The 22,142-nt window shown below is 36.8% G+C and overlaps 1 protein-coding gene across 1 annotated transcript; it reads left to right on the forward strand.

Annotated features, from left to right (window-relative positions):
- Positions 1-8,104: 8,104 nt before the first annotated feature.
- On the forward strand, positions 8,105-17,628 carry LOC122023546 (ubiquitin carboxyl-terminal hydrolase MINDY-3-like). The gene is made up of 7 exons (XM_042581693.1): positions 8,105-8,835; positions 10,919-10,997; positions 12,559-12,713; positions 13,681-13,801; positions 13,889-14,077; positions 15,947-16,018; positions 16,581-17,628. Exons 1-7 carry the CDS (start codon positions 8,387-8,389, stop codon positions 17,391-17,393), a joined length of 1,878 nt encoding a protein of 625 aa, XP_042437627.1. The 5' UTR covers positions 8,105-8,386; the 3' UTR covers positions 17,394-17,628.
- The last annotated feature ends 4,514 nt before the right edge of the window (positions 17,629-22,142 follow it).

Raw genomic sequence — 22,142 nt, forward strand, 5'->3', positions numbered from 1 at the left:
GATAAGTCATGAATGCAAAATACAAAATAAAATATGATGTCATGGCATATTATGAGCAAACAATCATGGCAAGGTTTAGCATAAATAAAATATACCTAGATTACCTATCTAAGTATCGTTAATCTTAGCTAATCCTAAAACTTAAACCCTAGATTGCCCAAAGTGCTTCAAGAGAGTGCCAAAACCTAAATGGGCATTTCTAATTCTCTTGATTAATTTATGCCAATTGAAATTAAGTTTATCCTCAAATGTTGGCATATTCCATTTTTCCTCAAGAGTAATCACATAAATCAAGGCCCGGAGTGCCTTAAAATTTATAAGAGAATACCAAAATCCCAACTTGATATTTCTCTAGGTTTTCCCAATTTATGCCTTTTTAAGATAAAATCAATTTTCCACCATTAGGCACATTTTACTCTTTCAAGGAGTAAATAATAATTCCATTTCATTTTCAAAGGTTAACAAAAACCTTGAAAATGCTCCTTGAGTGTCAATTTCCTCAAAGTTGGGTTAACTACCCTTCTAATCAGAGTTGACACTCTCTAACCCATCTATGGGGTAGAGAAGATGCTCCTAGGAACCCAACACCTATTGGTGCTCCTTGGATGCTTTAGGTACTCACTAGGGATAACTTCCCTAGATACCTTCCTAGTAACCTTGTTGAGCTTCTTAGAAGCCTTGGTCACATTTTCTAGGTCAACTCTAGGAATAGCCTCTCTTGTGACCTTGTTAGTGACTTTCTTAGATTTCTTAGAAGTCTTAGTCACTTTGGTTGCAAAGATACTTCTAGGGATATCTTCCCTTGTATCTTGGACTTGACCTCTAGACTTAGGGTTTGTTCCATAGCTATATGGAACCCTATGATAACTAGGCACATCCTTTTTAGCTTTGGGTTTGTATCCCAAACCTCTATGACCATTGGATGACCTTTGTGCTCCTAGACCTAGGCTATGCTCATTTTGGCCTAATAAGATATTTTCCATCCTTCTTAGGGTCTTTTCCATTTTATCAAGTCTTGATCTCAAGACTTGATTTTCCATCACTAAGTCCTTAGTTTTTGGTTTTCCATTAAGTCCATGAGCATTTTTGTTTCTAGGCTTGTAGCTACAATCCTTAGAGTTCTTGCCTAGACTTTTACCTACATTCCTAGCCTTAGGTGTAGTAGTTTTGGCATGTAGGGCCACATGCTTTTCCTTAAAGCCCTCATGCTTCCTATTCTTATGGTAAATCGCATTAAAATGATAAAAATTAGAACTATCATGCTTTTTACCATAATGTAAAGGAGTAGGCTCAATAAATGTTACCTTCTTCTTTACCTTGGAGGCTCCCCCTTGACTAATGTCTCCTTGAGCCTTGACCATCTTCTTCCCCTTGAGGCATTGACTCCGGTAATGCCCCTTTTGATTGCAAGAGAAGCATATGATATGCTCCTTGCTCTTCTTTGTTCCGGGAATGGTCTCCTCGGGCTTCTCCTTGCCCTTTTGCGTCACTTGACCCTTCTTCTTGGCCAAGTTGGGACACTTGCTCTTGTAGTGCCCACTTTCCCTACACTCAAAACATATTATATGATTTTTATTTTTAATTGAAACATTTATACCTTCTTGTGTAGGGATGACACTTGCTCCTCCATTTGCTATTTCTTGAATTTCGGAGGTGGCACCATCTTCTTCTTCTTCACTTGACCCGGATGTAGAAGCTTCTCCTTCTTCTTGATCCGGCGTCACCAAGGATTGCTCCCCCTCAATCCTAGAGGTGGAGGCTTCATCATCTTGAACATGAAACAAGGAGTATGCTCCCTCCTTGTTCCCTTCGTTGCATTCCCTTGAGGATGAAGCTTCTTGGATTTCCTCTTCTTCGGAGGTTGAGCATCTCTCAACCTCGGAGTCCTCCTCTTGGTCTTGCTCCAAAGAGTCACCCTCTGGATTCTTCATGATCTGTACAGTGGAGGGGATCTCTTCATGAAGCTTGGCCAATTTGCTCCATAGCTCCTTTGCATCTTCAAACTCTCCAATTTTGCAAAGGATGGTGCTTGGCAATAAATTGACCAAAAGCTTGGTCACTTTGTCATTTGCCTCGCACCTTTGGACTTGCTCCGGGCTCCATTTGCTTTTCTTTAGAACTTTGCCCTTTGAATTTCTTAGAGCCTTGAAGCCTTCCATTAGAGCAAACCATTGCTCTATCTCCATCATAAGAAAATTTTCGATTCTTGATTTCCAAGAATCGAAACTCGTAGAAGTGTATGGTGGAGCCACCCTTGTGTCAAATCCAAGCTCATCTTGGAATTGCATCTTGAAGTTGAGCTTGATAAAGTCTTGAACTTGAAGAATTTGCTCCAACTTCTTCACCCTCTAGCTTTGTTGACCCTTCCGGCGATGATTCCGGTGAAGAGCGGCCTCGCTCTGATACCACTTGTTAGGACCAAAAGTAGCTAGAGGGGTGAATAGCTCGTCGCGCTGCTCGTGCTCTTCGTTGCTTGTTTCTTCAAGAATGCAGTGGAAATACATAAACAAACACAAACACGCTAACACTAGGGTTTACTTGGTATCCACCTCCAGCGGAGATGACTAATCCAATGATCCACACACGCACGCACCCTCCACTATGAAAACACTCCTTTTCGGTAACTACCGAGGGCGGAGAAGCCCTACAAGACTCTCAAGACAAGAAGAAGAAAGGGTAGTAGAATAAGCAAAAGCTTACAAGAAATGCAAGAAACCCTAGCTTCTTCTTCTTGCTGCAGATTCGCCTCTTGACTTGGATGAACCTCCAAGAACCTTCAAGAACTGGCGTGAGAGAGACTTGGAGAAGCCCTGTGAAGTCGAGTGAATCGAAATGAATCGGAGAGTTCTGTTGAAGAAATCGCTCGCCAACAGCTATAAACGACGCTAACGGTCGAATTCCAATCGATTGGATTGCTCCCAATCGATTGGAGGCTTGGATCGATCCACGGATCGATCCGGCGCTTGAAAAACTTGGATCGATCCACGGATCGATCCAAGACTTATCTGTGGCAGCGTCCCAATCGATCCCGATCGATTGGGACCTGATCGATCCACGGATCGATCCGGAGAGGTTCTGTTCGCCTCTGGACCGATCCACGGATCGATCCAGATCTTCCGGATCGATCCACTAATCGATCCAAGCTGGATCAATCCACGGATCAATCAAAACCGCGGATCAATCCACGGATCAATCCAAACTCTTTGGATCAATCCACGGATCAATCCAAACCTTGGTTTTGACCAAAACCAAACCCAAAGACCCATAAACAAACATCTAGACAACCATGACTTATTGATAAATAAGACCTAAAAACCGGACAACCCTGGCCAGCTAGGACTCTCACACCAAATGTCTGGTCAATCCCTTTGACCCACTTGGACTTTTCTCTTCTTGCCAAGTATCCGGTCACCCCCTAAGACCTACTTGGACTTTTCTTCCTCGTGCAAGTATCCGGTCAATCCCTTTGACCTACTTGGACTCTCACCAGATGTCTGGTCAACCTTGACCCATCTGGATTTCTCTTGCCTGGCTTCACTCACCAGGACTTTCCCAATTGCCTAGATTCACTCACTAGGTCTTTCACCTGGCTTCACTCACCAGGATTTTTCTCCTGCCTAGCTTCACTCACTAGGACTTCCCAATTGCCTAGCTTCACTCACTAGGTCTTTCACCTGGCTTCACTCACCAGGATTTTCCTCCTGCCTAACATCCCAGTTAGGACTTCCCAGTCAAGTATCCGGTCATCCTTGACCTACTTGACTCTTCTTCAATCAATATCTTATTGTCAAACATCTAAACCCAAACCAAGACTCAGCTTGGTCAACCAGGTCAACCTTGACCTGAGGGATGTTGCACCAACAAACTTTTCCTTGGCCCATGATGTCCGAGGTTGCTGATTTCCCATAAACAACTTGTCTTCATTGACTTCTTTAAATTTATGGAGCAATTCCTTATTGTAGCAAACATGTCTAGTGGCTCTAATATCGATCCATTATTGCCACGGATTTGAATTGACTAGCAGTTCAGAGACCACAGCACAGAGGTCGTCAATTTCTGGTCCATAATTCAGGTTGGCCTCCTACTTCTTCTTTGGTTTTCTGCATTCCGAAGATTTGTGACCAGCTCGACCACAGTTGAAGCAGTTCCCACAGAATTTATTAATGCCTCCTCTGGGTCCTATCTTGGAAGTCTTTGGGTTCTTTCGCTTCGAGTTTTGACCGTGCTCGATCATGTTGGCTTTCATAGTAGCCTGAGAGAATATCTTTCTCTCTGAACTCTTGTTATCTTCTTCAATGTGAAGTCTAACAATGAGTTCTTCCACATTCATCTCCTTCCGCTAGTGCTTCAGGTAGTTCTTGAAGTCCTTCCAGCCTGGAAGCAACTTCTAAATAATAGCAGTCACTTGGAAGATTTCACTCAGAACCATCCCTTCCGAGTGGATCTTGTGCAAGATCACTTGAAGCTCCTAGACTTGGCTGATCACCGTCTTGGAGTCAACCATCTTGTAGTCTAGGAATAGACCTACAATGAACTTCTTGGCGCCTACATCCTCCGTCTTGTACTTCTTGTTTAGGAACTCCCACAGCTCCTTAGCCATTCTCTTCATGCTATACACAGTGTACAGTGTGTCAGCAAGACAGTTGAGGATGTAGTTTCGGCAAAAGAACTCAGAATGAGTCCATGTCTCCACTACACTGATGGTCTGCATATCAACATCTTTAGCATGCTTGGGAGGGTCCTTGATCAAGAATGGAGCCAGATTGAGTGTGGTCAAGTAGAAGAGCATCTTCTGCTGCCACCTCTTGAAGTTCAATTCAATGAACTTCTCTGGCCTTTCCCTATGGTTGATTGACACAGTTCCAATGGGGGTGGAGGGGACTTTAATGTGTTGAGTCTGTTGCACCTCAACACTTTGTTCTGTGACCATCTCAACAGAATCGAAGTCTGTTTCAAGATTGTTGGACAATTTGTTAAAATTACATAAAATTAATTTTAACTTATCTGTTGAGATGACCTAAGTGGCTAGTCTCATACTGCCAGCGGGGCGGTTCTGTCAAGCTTCCGGTGGTCTGAGTTATGGAGTTGATGTTGTACGTAGTAAAATTGGGAGTCGATCGTCAAATTAGGAAGAGAATTCATTGACTAAGATACTGAGGCATGCGTTCAATGTAGTTTCCTTGAAACATATTTGCCCCACCTCCGATTGTGTTTCGAGGTTCTCTCGGGTCGTTTGTTTCTTAGAATACAATGTCAAAACCATACACGCAACTAAGCACTAGTTGTTCGTGCGAACTGAGAATGCACCCGAGTGCTATCACGAGTAGTTTAGTCGAATGGATGCACGACTGAGAGAGTTTTGTGGGAGAACATAGGTGAACAGAGGTTCACTTCCTATTCTTTCTCTCGCTTTCTCTTTCGCTTATCTTCCGCTATTCTCTATCTTTTGCTCAAAATCTAACCTCCTTATATAGGAGCTCTTACCTTGCCTGCAATGAATGACCAAATTATGGTCATTTATTGTTGGGTTTATTATCACCATTAATGGGTTTAATGTCTTCATTAATGTCGAGAAGTTACAGAATCATAATTAATGGGTTTAATGTCGCCATTAATGCTGAAATATTATGAAATCACCATTAATGAGTTTAATGTCACCATTAATGTTGAGACGTTACGGAATCGCCATTAATTTCATATTAATGCTTCTGTTATTCTCTTGAGTAGGTAGCAAAATGAGATTCGGTGGCAGGACATTCGTTTATTCACTTGGACAAATCTTGCCTTGACCGGTCCTGCATTCGATGTGCGCAGGTTGTGATCGCACTCGAGTCAACATGGGTTTAGTACAATCCGAGCCCTGGAATTGTACCCACTTCTACGCACCCACACGTGAGAGAGTCTCTCCCCATACATATGTTTATAACATCAATGCATGTGTCATAATTTAAACCAATAATAAAGCCACGAGACTTCTAATGTAGGACTAACAACCCATGCACAATAGAGTCTCTTCGTCTCCATCTCTTTATTCTATTCACATTTACAACAATTCCCAATGATCCTTAAGGACCGCTATTACTCTCATGGTCCAGGCCTCCTCTCAAGGATCACTCTTAACTTGCTTCGAGTCTTCCCACAAATATCTGGTCATTTTTTACCTGCTTCAAATCCTTACTCAAATATCCGGTCACCCTTGACTTGCTCTGGGTATCCCCAGAAGTATCCGATCACTTTTGGCCTGCTTCGGACCTTTCCACAAGCATCTGGTCACTCTTGACTTGTTCTAGATCTCCCCTCAATTTTGTTTAAGCCCACCTCACATAACATCTAATATAGATTATGATTTTGATACCACTTAAGTTTGTTATGACCAAAAGAATTTATATATTTTGATAATAGTATGATATTGTCCACTTTAAACCTAAGTTTTTATAATAGATTTGTTTTTAGACTATACATAAAATATTTTATATCAAAGAAGATATCTTTTGTCTTTTAAATTTATAATCTTTTTAATATATTTTTAATATATAACTTTGATTATATTCAATCTTTATTCATTATATAAAAATTAACTTTGTATTTTTTTAGGCACTAGTGGTTAGCTTTTTAGTTACTAGTATGTGTTATAGTTTCGTGGCTGATGATGTTCTTTTCCTGCTCGGCTCCTCCTTTCTTTCTCTTCTTATGGAGCTACAGTAGTGTGTCGTCTGGTATGTCTACTGCTTGTGCTTGGGTCTTGCGAAGTGCATCAGTCTTGGATTGACATTGTCGATGTGGCCCCTCCAATGATCAAACCAGCGACTAGTTGAAGCAAGAGTACCGTGGTCGTGCACATGCGAGAGAAAGAGAACTCGGAGAAGATGAAGAGAGTTGTTTTGTTTGAGAAAAGAAAATCATACATTCGCTTATCTTTGCAAAATTTTATATAGTCACAGAGATAGATGGTCCATGTAGATTACCACACAAGCCCATGAGTGTGCTACATGAATGACCACACAAGCGATATGCTATCTACTAGCCAACCACACGAGCAAGGTAGTGCACCAAGAGTAGAGTGCACCTTGTGTATTTTAGACCATGAAATAGGTCTTGGTATCACATAAAATTATTTGCTTGGAGTATCATGATTGGTGATTACATCTAGGCTACATTTGGTGAGGGGTAATCAGTCTTGTAATGTAATTAAGATTACATTACAAGGTTGATTACTTTATTTGGTATAATTTTAAATTTGTAATATAATTTAATTTAGATAATAAAAAGACAATAAACTTTTGTAATTTGAATTATAAGACTAAAAGTATGTAATCTAGGCTATATTCCAATCCTAATATTTAATATATCAAATATGCTCTTAGTCCATTTCCTGTATCAACTGGTGTTGTCGTCATTGGTCGTCGTCATCGACCACCGGTCGCCGCCGTCGATTATCGCCCGCCGATTGCAAGCCATTACTGACCACTGCTTGCCTACCGCCCACTATTGACCGTCGACCGTTACCGACAAAGGTCACTGAATAATTTTATCATTTTATAATCATATAAATTATATTCCTTATAAAAAATTAATAGACACCAAATAAAAAAGTAATCATCCTTCTGATAAAAAATTATATACATAACATATAACTCTTTCACCCCATGCAGTAATAAAATATTTATTACATTACATCAACAATTTAATTACTTAACAAGCTTATACCAAACGCAACCCTAGTGTTTGATTATTCAATTAATTGAAGCAAATATAATATAATATTATTATTGGTTAAAGTTTTGTGTTTTTTTTATCGCTACGAATTAGTTATCCCCCCGGCCCCGGGTGCACAATTTAATTGGTTGACTGTTTTTATCTTTTTCATAAGTTTTCGGACAATGAAATGGAATTGTTTGTTTTTTAAATAAAATAAAATCAATATCGTAATACAGAAGATGATTGGACGCATCCAGAGGAAGAGGATCTCATAACAAACCTGCAGAAGCAGCTGCACTACGGCAGTGGCATGAATGATTGTTTTTTTTTTAATGATTGGACGGGTATGATGCCATCTGAGGGCGAGGACCATCATCTCGACGATGGCTGATCAATTTCCTCATTAAGCCCGGAATATATCTAATAATATTGGAGCGTTCGAGTGGCATTGCTCTCGGAAGAGCTCAGTGGAATTGGAATTGCAATTGGAATTGCAATCGGAATCGAAATCTCCTCCCGCTTCCATCAAGAATTCGATTGAGAATTGAGTGTGGAACCTCTAACTGTTCTCGCGATTTGATTCATGGGAAGCATGATCTAGCGACGGGACGCTGGCCGATCGAAACCCTAGTTCCGATTCGTTGTGTCTTGGCTCCGATTCGAGGGGCAGTTAGGGTGGTAATCGGCCATGGTGGATCGCGAGGACGAGGACTTTCAGATGGCACTGCGAATGAGCCTGCAGAGCTTGCCACCGGAGGCGAAGCGGAGCAAGCCGTTGGAGATAGCGGAGGAGTCCCTTGAGGCGAGGAATCGGAGGTTGCAGCGCGAGCTCATGGCGTCAGCTGCGGAGAAGAGGATGAAGGCCTCCGAGTCCGAGGCTGCTGGAAATAAAAGTGGTAGCCCTTCAAAGCCCGCGAGTGCGAGCGTGGTCGGGGACACTAAGGCCGTCTCGATGGCCTCAGTCGCAGGGGAGCAGACCAGCAGCACGCATTTAGGGAAATTTAAGGAAGGAGAAGGCATGCGTTTTGGTTCTTGTGAGGCTCTCTCGTCGGCAGATGCAGAGAAGCTGTTTACCCTGGTGTTCGGGAATTGCGTTTCGAGAGATGTTCTGGCACAATGGAGTAACCAGGGAATCAGGTTAACTCGCCAGTTTATCCATCTCTGTCATTGTTTATCAACTTACTGCATAGGACATCTCTTTAATTATCATGTGTCAATTGTGCCTGTATATATGAAAATCATTTCCGTTTGCCTTATTTATGACAGTTGATATTAGACTCTTGAAGTTTAGCAAACTCAAGGCAATGTATTACGCTAAAAGAAAATAAGCTAATGATGTGTGATGTGCTAGAAAGTGAAAGTTGTTGCTGAGTGATTCATAATCAATTTCATTGTATTATACATTTTCTTCAGTTTATGATGGCTAGTTAACATTAACCTTGAAAATGACTCAAGGTATTTGAGAAAATTCTATTTTTTAACTACACTATGCAGCTAATTTAACAATGTAGTTCAACTTGTCTTCAGGTAAGATATTGAACATTATTTTTGAAAAATATGTAAATAATTTTTAGTAAATGAGGTCTATTGCCTTTGTCATGGTGGCTATATGCCAATTTGTTTATGACGGAAATGTAAAATGGTTATATAAGCAGTCATAATATTTACTCAAAACTACGGTTCTACTTTAAACACTAGAATGACTCTTCCAATTTCAAGTTAATTAGGTTGTATATAGTTCATTCTTTTTTCTTAAAAGAATGTTGAAGATAACTTCCAGTGCTTACATTTGGAGGCGATGCTTTCTCATTTTTACCTTATTCTTCTGATGCTTTCTCATTTTTACCTTATTCTTCTGCTTACCTGCTTTGTTTACATTCGTTCTACAACAGCCAATTCCTCTTCCATATCTATACTCTATATAGGAGTACGGAGAAATGGCTTCAACTGCCCCACTCTCAGTATTATTGCAATTGGGATAGGCTCTGGCAACCAAGTGGGATTAAAATGTCCACTTAAACTTCATCTGGAAGCATAATATGAGATTATGGTTCAATATTTGTATCATAACAAAGAATGCACTTGATTTTTATTTGATTGAATGGTTTCAGGATTATGCCTACTATATACCAGAGGTCCATTGAACTACCTAATATTCCTTTCTCAACAATGTTTGTCTATCTTTAAATGAAGACCTGTACTGTCTACAAAATTTCTTTCGGTCAACACAAAAAATGATATGCATTAGAAGGTTTTAAGCTAATATTTTCACCAATAACTAATCATAGTACCATAAAGTCCTTTACTGTTCTTTGAAATAGTCCTTTGGCCAAATTCAGCAAAGTCTTCTTGAAGTTCTAAACTAATACCTTGGTTTTATAATGACTTTCATTTCTTGGAACAAAATATATGCCATCCCATAAACGTTAATATTAAATACACTTTATGCAAGAAACTTTAGTGCTCAAATTTGTTTTTTTATGGGATTTTATTTGTACTTGGCGAAGCCCAGGAGGGTTTCTTGCAGGATTATCCAACATGGTAGTTATATACATCACATCTCTCTCTCTCTCTCTCTCTCTCACACACACACACACACACACATTAAAAAAAAAAAAGGGCAGCTCAGTACACGAAGTTCCCGCCATGCGGTGTCCCGGGGAAGGATCCATTGTACGCAGCCTTACCTTGCTTTTTGCAAGAGGTTGTTTCCAGGATTCGAACCCGTGACCTTTTGGTCACATGACATATACACACATTTTAAAATATCTTTAGTTAACCATCAAAAGATGTAGTGAACTTTGTTCCTTATAATATCTTTATCTCGCCATCAAAAGATGTGGTAAACTTTGTTCCTTATATTATCTGTAGCTAGCCATCAAAAGATGTAGTAATACCAAAAGTTTTGTCCTAAGGCTCTGGTACATATCTTGCAAGCAGTCTGAGACTTAACTACCACTGACATGTCTTATATCAATCATTTTCCTTCATACTTGGATGCATTCTGTTACTGTCCGAATTAAGCATTACTATAGTAGTCATTTCCTTCATCAGGTGGTAGGTTTGTAGTTGATCAAGTAGGCTTGCCACTAAATTCCCAAGTAGCTACAAATGATGAAGACCATGGATGAATTCTCCTTTGATTTCTAGTATAATTGGTCTCTCAATGAATTATCTTATGTCTTTCTTCTGCGGTTAATTTTATATGAAATGCTTGTAGATTTAGCCCCGATCCGGAAACTTGCATGGGCTTGGTTCAAGAGAAGGGGGGTCCTTGTGGTGTATTGGCCACCATTCAGGTTCTTCTCTTTTCTTGTTCTGTATGCCTCGATTATGTCAATGGATGCTGATTTTTGGGAGAATCTTTTATTATCTCATCTCGGTGGTATTTTTCATTTACTTTTGTTATTGTCTCTTCCTTTTTTCTCATTGTTTGGTATGTCAACAATTATTCATGATATGTGATTTCTTTCTGCCGATCTGTTAAAATCACCTACCATAAACCAAGACCTTGTTGCCTTAAATAGAAAATATGGTAAAGTAGAGATTAGCCTCTTTTACTATTTTATTATATTGATATTTCTACATTTTACACTGGTTTATATGTACACTAACTTTTCCAGTATTCGTAGTTTGTACCACTTAGGTTAATGAAATATGTTTTAACACAGAAGAGACCACTACAACTTTTTTTTTTAAATACAATTTTTCATTTAAATTCCAGACGTGATGTAAAGTAAGCTTCCATCTAGTTGAATGCTGTAGTTTCTAGCCGTTAAAGAATCGAGTTGTTTTTATAATTAGGTTTTGGGTAAATACGATTTTAGCCTCTGGAATTTTGCAATCAGAGTATATTTTCTCAAGCTGTCCTCTTTACTTTACAAAATGCTTAATTGAGTTGGAACAATCCCAAAGAATATGGCACATTTCCCATAAAAGTATAATGATTTTTTTTGCAGCTTGTATTGTGGAGCAATTAGCTATAGCTCAAAGATGATAAAATCAAATAGGCTAAAATGCTATGGGATCTTTAGAGACAACCAACATATTTCATAGTTACACAAGTTAGACCTATTAGAATTGAAATTTGAAGCGAGAGATCAAAGAAAATTATGTGATTGAAGTGATTTGTGTGATTTTGATACTAATATTAGAAAAATGATATGTAGAAAGAAAATCTTAGGGATAGACACATAAACTGATAAGCTGACAAAAGTGAAAATGGTGGGTCATTAATTTATGTGTCTATCCCTGAATTTTTCTCTAAGATTTTTTCCCTCTTGGTATCATTACTCTTAATATTACTAGTGATATATAGTAGCTCAACAACTTGAAATTATTTAGTTACAGCGGATCTGAGTTCATATGCAAATAAGGTGCTCTTCAAAAATCTACAGTGCAGCAATAATAATCCTACAACAAGTCTTTTTAGTGCCAACTATTTAAGGTCAACTATTTGTATCGTATCCCATCATTGAACAATATGCAAAGTTATATCACCAAATAATATTATTTATCATAGCTCTTACTCTGTTCATTCTTGCCTCTGCAAACTAAAAAAAATTAAAATCGTTCATTTTACATGTGAAATTCAGCTGAGATTCTAAGTTCCAACTAAAAACATTCTTAAACCTAGATATTTATCTCACCTGTCATTGAATTTCTATGATTGTCATAATGGGCGTTTGTACTTTATTTTCTTTTCTTCTGTCACAATAATGGAAAATTCCGTGCATCATACTTCTTGATAATGACTTTGGCTTCTTCCTATGCTTTCTGGTTTTTCATATTGTTTTAAGTACTCCATTAGGCCCCAATTTACTCCATTAAAGTCCAATTTCTATTTGATCTTTTTTGCAGGCTTATGTTTTGAAGTATCTACTGTTTTTCTCGGACAATTTTAGTAAAATAGATGTCAACAAACCACTATATGAACTAGGTCGGAACAAACTTTATCAAAATTCACAAACAGCAAGCAACAATTTTGCATCTATTACTGAAGACAGGAAACAGAGGTGATTAAATTTTCCATTACTATTCCAATCTTATTATTTTTTTATAATAGTATTATTATTATTATTATTATTATTTTTATCTTGCGAGTGTGTATGAATAGTGAATTGTTCTCATAAAGAGTGAATGCTAAAGTAACTCTTGCACATTATTCATCTTACTATAGAGTATTCTTCTAATTGTCTTTTAGGAAATTCTTACATATTCAAGTTTCAAAGCTTTGTTTACACATCTTAGTTATCAGCACAAACTATCATTTAAATTGCTTGAGATTTGCTCTTTTCTTTTGAAGCAATACCCGCTGCGGTGTTTGATACTGCTGATCCATGTAGAGTTCTGCAAACTTCACACTTGCTGTTCCTGTGCATAATGCCCTTTCATATTCTTAAAAGAAAATACAACAATTTTGTCTCATCACTTTAAATGGGGAGGAAAAATTTAAGGAATTGTAAGATGAAAAAGGACAGCGTAGCTGAATAGTGAGAGATAACTGAGTGCTAATGATGGCAAGAAAATGAAATTGCTGGAATGTGGTATAGTATTACATATAAATACTCATTTAGTAAACAAATAATTGAACAAAGTTCCTGAAGAGGTTTTTTGTAATTTTTGTTATTCATGTATGCTAATATACCATATCATTACATGATTGCTTTGATGATTATGAATTGTAGAAGTAATTCCATAAGCTCATCTTGCCTTGAAAAGTATAGTCCTATCGAACAATACCGAAAGGTGAACAGCTGAAACCAACCAATTAGGACCTGATTAGCAACTAATACCCTTTTCGGACTGTGTTCTGTTATATTTGAGTTATCAGAGATAGCTTTTGATCTAAAAGTGTTCAAAATCTAGATGGGTTTTAGACTACTGTTGATAGTGACATGACTTATAACCAACTTCTTAGTTATCCCATTTCTTCAATGGGGTAATTTTGAGCCTGAAGACTAATAACATATTTCTTTTCAGAGCACTGGTTTACAGTTTGGCCGAAATATTGTTCCTATGTGGGAATGGTAAACAGGCTGTGGTGGCAACCATAGGGGTTAACTGCCATGATTGGGAGGGCTCTGAGGATGATCAAAGTGAGGTGACTATCTGAACTATCTCCTTATTTTTTTTTTCAGTTTGTATGGATATGATATCTTATATCACTATTGTGGTTTCTGCATGTAAGTTGATGTTAGCAAAAGCTCTGAAAGATCTCTCTGTTGCAACGGCTTCAGACTTGCAGAAATTTTTAAGAATTAATGCATACAATTCACAAGAAACTGCGATACATCAACTACTAATTGCACTTCCGGTGTTTCAAAGCCGTATGGGAGCGCTGTTGTTCCTTATATCTGCTCTACTTTCACGAGGGCTGGTATGCATAGTTATTGACAGGGTTTTCTTCACATATCATCCTTTTGTGGCATGATGTATCATTAAATTTCCACTAGTATTACCCTGTCTGCTTAATGGAAAAAATGTACAAGAACTAACCATATTACTGTTGATTGGATTCATCTCATATGCAAACAAGGTAAATTCAAGGTTTAAAATCGACATATTCAATTGGATTAAAATCAAAGAGAGTATAGATGGTCATCTAATCGAACTTAATATGGTACCAATTAGAGTTCTTCTTGACAGGTTAAACTTTCTATGGTCATACAATCAAGATAAACAGCTAGTACTTTATCAATATAGAGAATTCATGTTAATTCTAGTGAAGAGTAGTATTATATAATAGTTTTAGAATAGCATGTTTAATAGATTCATGAATGAATGACCTAGGAACTGAAGTGTGCTAACTGGGGATCGCTATTTATTTCTTCCCTGCCGTTTACCCATTTATGAGCCCTGATTATGGCAGTGCCACCCTACTGATGATGTAAGGAGAGGAGAATGGGCATGGATTTCCTTCCCTTGCCACATCTCACCTCATTTTTTTTCTTGCTTGCTTTAAATCATCATCTCACCTTGTTTTTTTTTCCTATTTTCCCAAATCCTTATCATATTCATCATTATATTATTTAAGCCCCAACTATTTGAGGTCACTATATTGATCTTATGCTTCCAATATTCTTATCAGTATCAAATAGATTACTTGTTATTACTCAACTAAAGTTTTCTATGCTCTCCTTCTTATCCCTTACACTAATCTTCATCATCCTTATAGACATCATTATATCATTTAAATCATCCCCATAGGATGCCCAGTTGGCTAGAGGATGACAAACTTGCTATAATTGGACAAGGGATCAATTCCGGGCGGGCGCATGCCCTTGGGGAAAAAAATCCTCCCACCCCCTAGCCAACTTAGTGGTTGGCTATAAGTTGATCTCGTGATTTACCTTCCTTCACATAATCTGGGGACGGGCTGGGAAGGGCGTCTGGGTGAGCATAATCACCTTTTGCTACAATTATATCATTTAAGTCCCTACTATTTGAGACCGGCTACATGGCTCTTACCCCTCTATTGAAATTTGTGCAAAGTTTATATTGTTAGTAAATTCAAATCAATTAGATTACCATTTTTTTTTCATTAACTAGAGTTTTATGTGGTCTCCCTTTATCCCTTACACCAACTCTAGTGGATTTAATTCATTGGTTGCCTTTAAACATGGAGGCACCATCTCAACCTATTTTAGAATTGCTAGCTAGTAAGCATTTTATATTACTACTCCTGAAGGCTGAAGTTGGGTACACAATGGTATCAAATCAGACCAGAGAAGTGACATGGTTAAGTAGTAGTGCTGAGATACAAATTTTGTTGGTGGATTTAATTGATGAGAAGATTTTTATATTGACAAAGTTGTCATATGCTGGTCTATAGGCATGTTTTAACCTTCAATTTTATTAAATCAACATTGGTTTTTGACATCATCCAAATCATAAAACACAATGTTCATATCTTTGTTTAATTGGGACTTGCAAGAAATTGTGCCTAGATGGTATTTTAAATCCAGGTATATTTTATATTTTTGGTTCTGGGTTTTTGTAGTACCTATGTAGCTGCTTAGGATTGAATCAATATTTAGGAGAGTAGTCATAGTTGCTAACTGATGAATTATCTGTATCATTCTTATTTTCATCATCTGAGTCACACCTAAATAATGCATCCACGGTTTTATTACTAAAATAACAAATGTCGGTTGTGTAAATTATTTTAGGTATTTTACTTTGTGCTTCGACCATTTGGTATCTGTAAAGACCTCTTGCTGAAGCTTATTTCCATCTTTTATTGCAGGAGTTCATTCAGGCAGACAGAGATGATCCTAGCCTACCTTTGGTCACAGCTCCATTTGGCCATGCCTCGCAGGTTTTTCTTTTTTGTTTTGTTTGTGTTGGATTTTTTTTTTTTATTTCAGAAAATAACCATGGCTCCAATAGTTTGCAAGGGGAAAATGTGAACGATGTTATAGAGTTGTGATAGTGAGACAAATACTTCCTTTTGCACAGGGAGGCAATCTCCCTTTTTGAGTAAATAAGGCATCCATCTGATGAGGACCAGTAATCTTGTGGTCGATCGAAAATTTGTTAAAGAATTGGTTGTATAAAAAACTGCTTCCGTCTCTCTTATTGCCTCAATGTATGTTTCCTTAACTGGTACCCAACACTTCTCCAACTTGCCTACACAACCCTTTTCACTCCGACTGTAGTACATTTATTCATGGTAATCCTTTTGCACTTGGTTATCCAATCATGTACAAGCATGCTAATTAGGGAGATTAAAGCAATCACGTTCCTATGACTATACTACAATCACGGTCACTTCCCACTGAAAATTTCTAGAGCTCCTGAAAATTGCTACGTGGTGCTTAAGGAGCATATGATCCACAATTTCTAGTAAACATCCATCTAATTCTTTCAACTTTTTGCAGGAAATTGTGAATCTGCTGATTTGTGGAGAGGCTGTGCCCAATGTATTTGATGGCCGAATGGATGTTGGTGGCGGTATGTTCCTGAAAGGTGTAGCCATGACCCCGGAGATTGGATTCCTTTCACTTCTAGAATCTCTCAACCTTTGCAAAGTTGGTCAGCATCTAAAATCCCCTAGATGGCCCATATGGGTAGTGGGTAGCGAGTCCCACTACACTGTTCTTTTTGCTCTTGATTCTGCTGTGCAAGAAGAGAACGAGCTGGAAGAGCGGGAGTCAAAGATTAGGAAATCATTTGATGCCCAGGACCAAAGTGGTGGTGGAGGGTTTATTGGTGTGGAAGGATTTCAACAAGTTCTCAGGGAGGGTAACATCGATTTTCCGCCTGCAAAGATAGATCACCTCTGCAGTTCAGGGGTCATCGTATGGAGTGAATTATGGCACGCTTTGCTAGAATTGGATAAAAATTATGGGGGCCTCAAGGACTCATCTGGATTAATGGGCAAGAAGCTGTTTGATCTTTACCATTTCAATGGCATTGCAAAATCAGTATCAAACACTATTGCTGTTGGCGGCGAGAGTCCCCTGCAGAAGCCAAGGCTTTGTAAACTGAGCGTTGTAGTTCCACCTCGATGGACGCAGGAAGAGTTTTTGGCCGATGTGGTGAGTAGCTCAAGCAATGATCCAAGTGTGAGAGATACCGGCATCCTCGAGCTCAATCAGCCTCCTCAGCATGCACCACTAGTCGACTGCATCAGAACGCGATGGCCACGAGCTATGTGCAGCTGGATTGGAGATGCCCCGAGTATTGTGTAAACTTATCGTAGATGCTCATCGCACCTTCTGAAGGAAAACATCCAGATCAAACCTACCGAAGCTAAGAGATGCCATGATTGCTGTAATAGCTACTGTCTATTTGTTTATTTATGGGAAGTGTAATTTTGTCTCCGGACTGACTTTGAGGTCTTTTCTCAGCCATTTGGTACGAGAGTCCAATGAACTTGATGAGACATTGAATATTTCTAACACGAATATTTATTAGTTATGGAAATAATCCACAAAAAAAATGTGGCAGTTTTTATTGTGTTGGGTTCTCTAAAGCCCTCTTCCTTTATACTTATTTTTACATTACAATTTACTGTTAAATTACAGGCAAAGGAACTCAATAAAATGAGTTTAATTTTCTTTTGATTCTGTTTACTTTAATGGAAGTAAATAAGAGAAGAAATTTAATTATTTCGCTTCCTAATGTTGGAAAACCACGATACAGGATGGAAATAAATTTTTTAGGTCATCACGTCTTTGCAGGGAAATACAGTTAAGTTTTGTGAAAATAGGATGAAATTAATTCCTTTCTTCCTCATTTTCATTGAATAAGATAAGAGACTTTAACTTAACTTTCGATTATTAACTAATTACATCATCACCTGTAAGTTAGTGATGACTTGTGGGCAGGATATTTAAGCAAAAGTCAAAAAGAATTTGATAAGATTTAAATCCTGAACTACTAAAAGGTAGTAATAATGCTTCTGTTAATATACAAGTTTAGGGAAAGAATTTATTGTACACAGTTTTATCTTATATTATAAAAAATTATTTTTATGATTTGAATAAGTGAACTACGGAAAAATAAAATCATACCTTTACATTTAAGAACATCCACAACGGGCGTTAATGCATGAGGCATTAACACCAATGTGATGACTTTTTTGAATACTGTAACATTAACACGTTCAAAATTTTGAACGCGTTAATGCTATAGATTCATTAAAAAAAAATAAAAAAATGTATTAACACTTTCCACATTAATAGCATTGCAGATGCTCTAATACATATAAAATAATTATATATGGAATTATCCTTAGTAGTTAGATTACATGGGGCAATGGTGTCTAGATGCCTTAATTGTTTAGTTTTGAACTGAATTCTGAAAAGTATTTTATTAAAATATGATTTTATACCCCATCCAACAATCGTAATTTTCATAGAGAAATATATATAATATATAGAATTACTAATATTATATTATTATTATTATTTTATTTTATTTTGCACATAGAGACTCTGGAAAACATGCATTCCGAAATATGATTTTGTAATTATATGATGCAAAGGCGTACAAATGCTGGCTCTAATTTTTAAAGAGAACAATAACAAGCATCATTAATTACATTTATATTATGTAATTTAAATTTTGATACATATGAAGTGTACAATTTGTTTTTATATATAAATGATACCATAGAGGTGTCCAAACTACTTTAATCTTTTTAAAGAAGTATAAAGAAATAGAACGCTATTAGTTACATTTATGTTGTTTTGTATAAGTTTTACTACTTTAAACGTGTACTTTTAGCACTACAAAAAGAAAATAGTAGAGTTGTTAATTATTATTTTTGAACATGGATTCTTAATTTTCAGTACTTTGTAACATTAAATTTGTTAACTAAAATTTAGAGAATACCCACGAATTTAATTATTAATAATGGTTATAACTTTTGAAGATATTGGAGCAAAAGTCATAAAAAGGTTTTCTTGCTCAATTTTCAAAATGTTGTATGAAGGTCTATTTTCATTTTTTTTTTATTCAAAAACATCCCATTCCCTTTTTTTATTAGAGGAAAAACATGAATGCCACTAATTGCATTTCATTTGGTAGTTCCTTATGAATTTTGTTATTTGACAATTTTGATTGAAGTAAGCGGTATGTGTTCATGCTACGATGATAAATTTTTTGGATTGAGCTAAAGCTAATGAGAGCTTGAACTTGTAGAAACTATGTCAAGTTTGAAGTCAAGTTTTACTCATGTTGTAATATGGATAGAATTTACAAACAAACAACTTTTCTACTTACCTAAGGAGTGTAGTTAAGCTCAATTACACTTAATATTAACATTGGGTTTGAGTTAGGAAGTTTTGGATTGCTAGGTTTAGTTGACCGACATCAATAGTGTGTCGCTAATGACATTAAAAAGGTTCAAAGTTGTCTAATATTATTTATCTTATCGAACAAGGTCCACAAAAGTTGAGTTTTGGTCAACCAAACACATGTGGCCCTAACTTTTTAAATTTTAATTTTATAATGAATCGACCGAAGTTCAATTTTGATTAACTATACTTGGTTGTTTCTTAGATAATATTAAGGGTGTGTTTGATTCAAGTCATCATTTATAATTTTAGTTATGTGATTATTAGATAATCACATAACCAAGGTTATAAGGAATATAACATAATCTAATATTGTTTGGTTCAATCCTAAATAATGTAATAAAAACTTATTTGGTTGAAGGTTTTAGTGTATAACCTAATTTAACATTTACTTTAATACCCTGAATAGATATTTTTATAGTTAAATTAATTTAATATTTGATTAATTTTTTAAAAATAAAATAAATTATTAATATTAATATTAATATTTAGTTATCTTCCCCAAACTAAACTAAACGGCCAAGAACAAGGCATCGATGGATCACTTCCAATTCCAAACACAGCTTAGGGAGAGGATTTCAGCAATGGAAACAAGTAGCAAAAAATCGTCGATGCCTTGTTCCAAACATTTTTGTTTTTTTGGGTACGGCGTTGATTTCATCTCCTACAATGGAAAGATGAAAAAGGTGAAGAAGGCGGTGACAGCGAGATTTGCTTCGATGAAGAAGGCGGAAGGACAACTCTGCAGCGGCAGCGAGATCTGCTTCGAGATCTTCTTCTATAATATATATAGATTGTGTCGGCGGCGGCTGCGAGATCTACTTCGATGAAGAAGGCGAAGAAGGCTGATTGCGTCGACAACGAGATCTGCAGCGAGATCTGCTTCGAGATCTTCTTCTATAATATATATAGATTGTGTCGGCGGCGGCGGCAGCGAGATCTGCTTCGATGAAGAAGGCGGAGAAGTCTGTCGCCGTTGGTTCGAAGAAGACAAAGTGGGAGAAGAAGCCGAAGTCTGTCGCCGCCGATTTATCGCTGCTGCTCTAGGCTTTGCCCCAAAAAGGAAGAAAAGTGTCTAGATAAACAGCGAAGAAGGAATGTTATATTTGAGAAAATAATTTACTTAACCCCGGAATCGTCCAAAACCTTACGATTTGGAGGTTTTTTTGATTCCGGGATATAACCTCATTTTGCTGATGTGGCAGGAATCAAATATAACTTTGGAATTACTCATCACCTGAACCAAACAAGGTTAAATAATATAACCTTGGTTAGATAATCAAAGTTATGAAGAATAACCCTGAACCAAACATGCCCTAATAAGTAATTATTGGTAATGATTATTTATTACTTTCTTTAAGTGCTTTCTATTTAAATATTCAATTTAGAAATCAAAGTTTTTTTTTTCTGTATTTGTTCTATATTGTATCGTTGGAAGAACTATATATATATATATATATATATATATATATATATATATATATATATATATATGAATTTTGTTATCCTGCGACTGTGCGCGCCGCGCAGGATAATAACTATTTTTTTTTTAATTATGAATTAAAAAATAATTAAAATAAAATATTTTTTTAAGAATTTATTTATAGGGTTCAGGCTTTGGTCATAGTGTTAAAGTTATTTTTTTTTTTAGATTTTACCTCTAGGGTTTAGACTTCCCAATTAGGTTATAGTGTTTGATTTTAAAAAAAATAAAATAAAATTAATTTAAGCATTTATTGAGTATTGTAATATGTTGAGGGGATATATTAAGGTATTAAAAATTTATATAAGGAAATGTTAAATTTTTTAATTGATTTTTTAAATTTAAAATATTAAAAAAATTTAAAAAAAAAACCGAGCGATCTCCTGCGCACGCGCACAGTCGCGCACTGTGCGAGCGCGCAGGTGATCACTCCTCTATATATATATATATATAATTAACACTAGGCGCTAAATAGATGTGCAGTATAATATTTTTGTATATGAGAGATGATACGTTCCACACTCATTCATAAGAACCTTGTGAGCACTTAGTATTAATTTTTTTTTAGGATTTATGGTTTAGGTTTTAAGGTATAGTATTTAGGTTAAAGGAAGTAAAAATTAAAAAAAAATATTAGGTGCTCACGTATAGATATGAAATAAATCATCCCTTTCTCTCTCTCCAATCATGCACGAGTCACGTACGAGAGGTGAGTGTAGGGTCAAAGAAGTCGAGAGAGGAGGTGAATCTCGATCGTTTGAAATCTTTTCATTTTGTCTTCATAAAACTGAATCAAAGTATAGTAGCAGCTGAATAAAATAAAGACAAAGACATAATCGATTTTACTTGATTCGTAGTCCAACGATTACTATTTCAAGGTCCATGATCCTTGATCGCTTTCGAGTAGGCAATCACTATAGTTCTTCTCTTCGAATTCTTTTGGAGAGAGGCAAACTCATATAGTAGAGAAGCAAACTCTATAGTATATGTAGGAGGATAGTAACAATATTATTATCTCCTTAAATGAATGCAAGTATGAAAATAATATACCAACAACAAATGTAGAAGTTGAAGCGTAATTGTTGGAGAGCCTTCCAGCACAGCAATAGGAGAACTTGCACTAGCAAAAGTAATGAGAGTGAGATGGAGTAATG

Source organism: Zingiber officinale, chromosome 9B (genome assembly GCF_018446385.1).
Source record: "Zingiber officinale cultivar Zhangliang chromosome 9B, Zo_v1.1, whole genome shotgun sequence".
Taxonomy (NCBI): Eukaryota; Viridiplantae; Streptophyta; class Magnoliopsida; order Zingiberales; family Zingiberaceae; genus Zingiber; species Zingiber officinale.